The sequence below is a fragment of the Neodiprion pinetum genome, chromosome 3, assembly GCF_021155775.2.
Source record: "Neodiprion pinetum isolate iyNeoPine1 chromosome 3, iyNeoPine1.2, whole genome shotgun sequence".
NCBI lineage: Eukaryota > Metazoa > Arthropoda > Insecta > Hymenoptera > Diprionidae > Neodiprion > Neodiprion pinetum.
Window position 1 is genome coordinate 40,862,436 of NC_060234.1, and position 6,000 is coordinate 40,868,435.

The window sequence follows — 6,000 nt, forward strand, 5'->3', positions numbered from 1 at the left end:
GCCGTGACAAAACTGGAATCGCGAATCGAAACCGCGGTGCGTCTCGTGCCTCTCGTTGAGCTCCCATACGCTCGTTCGTACACGTGGCACTGCGGCCGTATCGGACGTGACCAAAGACAAATACCAAAACGGGCCGTTTGCTCGAGAAAAAATATCGCACCCACGTGCAGAATCAAACACCGAATGGCCAGTGTCCGATATTGCATCGGGTAATCGCTTCAGTCTGTCAACATCTCTGTTGTACTCGTTGAAATTGAGCTGAAACGAGGCGATAAAGAAGGACTGTTGTGAAAACTTTACCAAGTTTCGATGCCATTGTCTTTAGTAGATGAGCTATGCTGAATTCATTGGCTCGATGAGAGTTTTCCACGCGTTGTTTCTCCGACAAGCCCGAATGTCAACTACGGAATGATTGCATCGTCAACTACTGATTGCGAGAGTGAAATAAGATATCCAGTGATTGACCCTCTCGCGGAGATCATGCGGCTGTAAAATTTATGGGATATTCAATCATCGCTATGGCTACTTCTTTTAATGGCGTGTCGTTACCGGCGACTACGTCTAGCTAGAGTACACACATTATGGAGGTGGATGTAAGGCGCATCGGTCCGTTACACAAGAGGTAATATCGTAATGGGCGTGATGTATAAGCATCTAGACACACTACATATATCGTTGTTCCATCAGGGAGATTGCTCATCGCGTTGTGACGCGATACGGTGTGCTTATGCCTTAACTTAACCTCCGATAGGCACTTTAATATTTATCCAAACGATGGATCTGAGAAGGTAAACATGTTCAAAAAATATACCTTGCATGAAAATGAACGCGTTATTCGATTGAGTCGTGGTTTTACTTGGATTACCTCTTTCCTGCTGGGATTATTATTACCGAACAAATATTATATTACTCGAATTTATGGATCGGTTACACTATTCGCTCTTTCTCCGTCCCATCTCAAATTCCAGACGATTTTTTCCTACACCGCTTTAAACATCGGTCATCGTACTGGTGGTTTAGAGAGCGTGAGACCAGGGACTTTGGTTGGTAAAATTTTATTTCACAGAATAGTCAATCTTTTTTACACATAAAAATGATCCTCGATCATATACCTACAAATATTTACGAATACCGATGTTGAACAGAGCAGCATATTTTGTATTTGTGGTAAGCTGAAATGAGTTAGGAATACTTAATTATACTAACGATATTACGTGATAATTTGTGCTCCTCTAAAAGTAATTTTGAATTGAGAAACCTGTTCCCAAAATCTGGTCAGAACAGATTTAGCTGATAGTTATTGAAATACTCTGTAAGATAACGAGCAGGTTATCTCGTCAAAACTAACATGGTTAACAATACAAACGCTGATGAAATTCCGGACAAGTTATTTCCGGACGAATTGCAACCGTCTTCTGTGCAAGTTTCGCAGGTTGACAAATTTAGGCTGGGATAATTAGCTTCTTGCAAGCTGTCGCAGGCCGTCGAATCCATCGTTACGCAGCCTCGCTCTGTCACTTCTGTCTCGTTTACTGTAAAGGAAGATAAAACGAGTCGAATGAAATCCAGATTTGTGGAAAATTCCTAAAGCCACGGGCACACCTTCGACTATTCGCACGCCGAAAATGTAAAGTTGGCAGGGTGATGCAAAGACCGTGGGATATGGAAACAAGGATTACGGATTACGAGCAGTGTTGAAAAAACACTTTCGGGGAGAAAGCTCGAGGAAATTATTAACGCGATGCAACCATTTTACAGCCCGCGATCCTCGGAAGTAAAATATCGAAGAGCTCTCGACGAGTCTCTTTCACAGTCGACGTTCCGTCGGACCGTGCCATTAATTGACCCTGAAATCAGTCAACTTACCGACCACGGTTAGCGTGTAGCAGGCAAAACTTTCCGCAGTGTCTCTGATCACTCGTACAACTTGCTCGGTGTTTCCCGACGCCAGTAATCGACTGGCATTCCCTTCCACTGTCAATAACGTCGTTGTTAAAGTGCCCTCTGAAAAACATTGCAAGAGAATACTAAGCGATGAAAACTTTCAACGTCAATTTCAAGACAATTGACCGCATGTTTTTCTCCGTATAAATTGAAATTTGCAATCGTACAAGCCGTTTTTGGAAGTGATCGCAAGTCCTGACTCGTACGCATCGCTCTGCAAAATAAGCAAGCGATTGATTCAGCTGTGTTTTCACCCTACCGTCAGCTGCTCTTGACGTTGATGTTTCGGTTGTGTTTGTCTCCGAAGATTCGGAAACGGTTGTCGAGGTAGAGGAGAGAGTTGTCTCCGAAATCGTCGATATCGGATTCTCCGTTTCCGTAACCAGCGTCGTCGATTTCGACGTCGAATTTGACAATGTAGATTCCGTCGATGAATCGGAAGTGGCATCCGTCGTCACTGTGGTCTCGGTGGTCTCGGTATCCTCGGGGGTCATTGTTTCGGTGGTAATGGAGGTCGTGCTCGAGTATTCGGCGACGGTGGTCGTGGTCAAATCGGAAACCTCCGATGAGGAACAGGTAGTCGGTGTTAGACCGGATAAGGACGAAGTGCAGGCCGAGTTATCGAGCGACGTGCAGACGTAACATTCCAGCGAAGACCCTGGAGAAATGTTTCCGTCTTATTGCGATGAGCGAAAAATGACTAAGAGGCTATTAACGTGGCATTTCCGGTACGAGCGTGTTATTAAGTTTTATTTTTTTTCCCCCGATGCGCGAAATGATTACGCCCTTATCGTTCAGCTTATCTTTACGTGAAAGGTGTGCTAAATTTTTCCCGATTATCAAAACTAACGCTTCTCTCACTGATATAGGCGTGGATACGCCTCGTGTAATCAGCCTTTTTGTAATCGTAATGAAAATCGATCGTGACTCGAGATTCACTCTTTGAAAAATTGGGGAAGCACTGCAGATTTCAAGATATATTAATTTCAGAAAATATCGAAGAGAGAGTTTGAGACATATTAGTGAAGTTTCAAGATTCACTAAATCCATGTCAATTTATTGTCTACCGAGTATTGTTGATGTCCTTATTTGTAAATGAACAAATTACCAGTTTTGGACAATGTTAAAATTGTTGAAAAAAAATAACAGCTTATTCGTCAAAATGACTCTGTTTAAAAAATAGTTATCTACAATATGTTTGTGTACACCATTAGTCTTTCGCATGAAATATTGAAATTGGCTCGACAATTAAATTGAAGCGTTACTAATGATGAGTCGTAATGCTAAGAAATAATGAATTGTTAGTTTTGAGCCTGTATGAAAATCGCCAATCACCGATAACGACTTGTGCAAAAGACGGTTACTCGTATTACTACTTTTTTTTTCTCGTTAATCTGGTAGTTAATTGACTACTTTCTTTTATAATGTGATTACGCAATGTTTCCGAACATGTATTTTTCCAGACGTTTGTCGACGTTGACTTATACCTTCAAATAAACCTCTTTCGCCGCTCTCGATATTTATTTCACAATCATTAAAGGAAACAGAAGACTCCGTTCGAAATCCGTTTTCATAAATGATATCCGCTTACCGCTTCTGAGTTGTTCAAACTCGTCTTAAAACTTCTTAATAACAACAAAGGATAGAACAGAGAATGTTTCAATTCAAATACGAGATGCCTGTAAATTCTTAAACGAGGAGAGAGTCGCTCCAAAAATCACGAAATATAAACAAACGTTTCGAACGATTTTTACCACGGTCTATACAATTTCACCTATAATTTACTCACCATTGTCTAAGATGGAAACGACGATAATTACAAACAACGAGCGAGTGATTCCGTTCCCGAACATTTTCACGTGAGGCTGGAAACCCGTCTATGGAATATCTGCATTTCGGAGAGTGAGGGCAACGAAACTTATCGCGGATCGTCAAACACCCAGAGATAACCTTCGGACGATATAGCGATATCAGTTTTCGATCAATACCATTGCCTAGGTGAAACACGATTAACGGCTAAACAAGAAATTGAGTATTGCACCCTTGTTTGTCCAGCTCGCCAGATACGGCAATAATGACGATGTTCGAAACTACGTTGATATTTTCATCAAGGTCGACATGAAAAACGCACTCACCGTTTCGCTAGGTCGCAAAAATCGTAAATTATCGAACAATGAGTTCCTTGCGGTATTTTTAGACGTGACGATCGTCGATGTTCCCTAAATTTGTCGCCAATTCGCGTATTGCGATTAATTACGCCTTAGCAAAAATTTATTCCGCGTATGCATTCGACTCCGCAACCTCTGGCTCATTGAAACTGCGAGGCAGTTCGCACGTAAACGACTCCGGGATCTCGGATGGCAAAAATGAGCATTACTTGCCTTGACATATGAACTCCCACGCCTGTTTACCCTTGAGATGTTCGTGTCTCTTATTCGTTCCTTGAAGCACGATCTTTGCGCAATGACTTTTCCCGCTCAGACACCTGCAGTTATTTAATTCCAGAACCGCCACATGGCGGATACGAACCGAAAAATCGTGATAATATCATAATACCGACTCGCCGTTCGCCGTTCGCGATAACTTTCTCGACTCGAATCAGCAACACGTCGAGTGATCTAACCGCTGATTTGTCGGGTCTGGCAATTCGACCTAAGGATGAATAAATTACAGATGTGAAATGTACTTCTTCTCCGAAACATCCCGCGTGATGGATGACGGTGAAAGTTACCCAACAGCGAAATACGGAATTACGCAGATTTCTGACCACGGGAGTCACGTTTCGTGCGGTATTCACGCCGCGTCGTATTTCAGAAGAAACTGAACTGAATTAGCATGACTATGCTCGCGGAAATTTCTTCAGGATCGTCGGGATGGTTGCGAACGTTGAATCACGCGTTCATAAACACCATAACGAAACCACGATCGGACAAAATTATGTAACGATTTGAAAAGTCATCGCAAGAGAAACGGCGAAAATTGCGCGGAGTGATCGCCGATTCCTTCTTCCTCAATATTCGCACAGCATAAATGCAATTCCACGTTCGAATCTCGTCGCTGCTGAAATCTTGACTGGCTCGAGGCGCGTTTCGACATTGAAAAGTCGTCCTGGCTAGCCGTATAATATACCGGCAATTTGCGATGAGGTCAAGTTCAGAACGTGCTTGAACCGCGTAACTATTTAAATTACGACTTGCCTACTTTTTCCATGTACGCCTCCATTCGAGAATTTACACGGATACTTTATAGGAGTTTATGACTCACTTGTCGGATTCGTGTTGTTTACGAAGATCGCGGTTGTGCAGAATAGACCGCTCTGAAATTTATTGCAGAGACAATTGAAACCGTGTTTTCGAATAAAGGATCCTTGAAAATAATCGTTCACATCCATTTCTAGCTTCTAATCTTAGGCTAACTATTTCTTCATATTTCAATTACAGCCTGTTCGCAAAAATACCTAGAAAACACGATGCTCGATCGTTTCGGGATTAGTTCCGATCATCTGGCTTATCGGAATGCGAAATGCAGACTCAAGGACATCGAAATTGACGAGGAGGAAAAAGAGAAAATCTACTAAAGCAAATTTATTTTTTTTTGCAACAAAAAAAGGTGCTCCTGAGGTGCAATGACATATATCACATATTATTACTTGTAATAATTACAAAATAAGTTTGCTTTAATTGAAGATTGATTGAATGACATGATTTTATAGCAGCTGAAATGCTTCACGAAAAAACAAAACCACAATATTTTGGGATAAGTCTAGTATTTTAATGTTAATCTCGAAAAAAGTGTATTCTTATATAATTTCAACTTTAACTTTGAATAACTTTCGACAGAGTTGAGTTACTAACAAGTTACGAGACCTTTTTTGTATAACTTTACAGATATGTATCGGACATTTATATACATTATATACATTCGGAAATAACTAAAATTATTTTCGCGTCTTAATTAAATGGAAAATGGAAAATGGCGTTCAGGGAGCACTAAATCTTGACTTTAAGGGCTCAAATTAAAACAGGCGTCTTATCTCCTCTTCTTACAACTATGAAA

At 41.2% G+C, this 6,000-nt stretch overlaps 1 protein-coding gene across 3 annotated transcripts; it reads right to left on the bottom strand.

Moving 5' to 3' along the window:
* Positions 1–1,041: 1,041 nt before the first annotated feature.
* LOC124213701 (uncharacterized) lies at positions 1,042–5,021 on the bottom strand. Of its 3 annotated transcripts, none has more exons than XM_046615256.1 (5): positions 4,326–5,021; positions 3,734–3,894; positions 2,204–2,602; positions 1,867–2,004; positions 1,042–1,532 (listed from the first exon to the last, which is right to left on the bottom strand). In XM_046615256.1, the coding sequence occupies exons 2-5, from the start codon at positions 3,795–3,797 to the stop codon at positions 1,330–1,332; spliced, it is 804 nt and encodes a 267-aa protein (XP_046471212.1). In that variant the 5' UTR covers positions 3,798–3,894; positions 4,326–5,021; the 3' UTR covers positions 1,042–1,329. The 3 variants fall into 3 exon arrangements, with proteins under 3 accessions (XP_046471212.1, XP_046471213.1, XP_068990700.1); XM_046615257.2 differs by lacking the exon at positions 4,326–5,021 and adding an exon at positions 4,080–4,289; XM_069134599.1 differs by lacking the exon at positions 4,326–5,021 and having other exon boundaries at positions 3,734–4,024.
* Positions 5,022–6,000: the final 979 nt, after the last annotated feature.

Bases quoted from the DNA above. Each gene is read 5' to 3' on its own strand.
- LOC124213701 (XM_046615256.1), bottom strand. From the start codon at position 3,797: ATGTTCGGGAACGGAATCACTCGCTCGTTGTTTGTAATTATCGTCGTT. The intron at 2,603-3,733 runs GTGAGTAAATTA...ACATTTCTCCAG, and splicing joins CGTTTCCATCTTAGACAATG to GGTCTTCGCTGGAATGTTAC. The intron at 2,005-2,203 runs GTAGGGTGAAAA...AATGTTTTTCAG, and splicing joins AACGTCAAGAGCAGCTGACG to AGGGCACTTTAACAACGACG.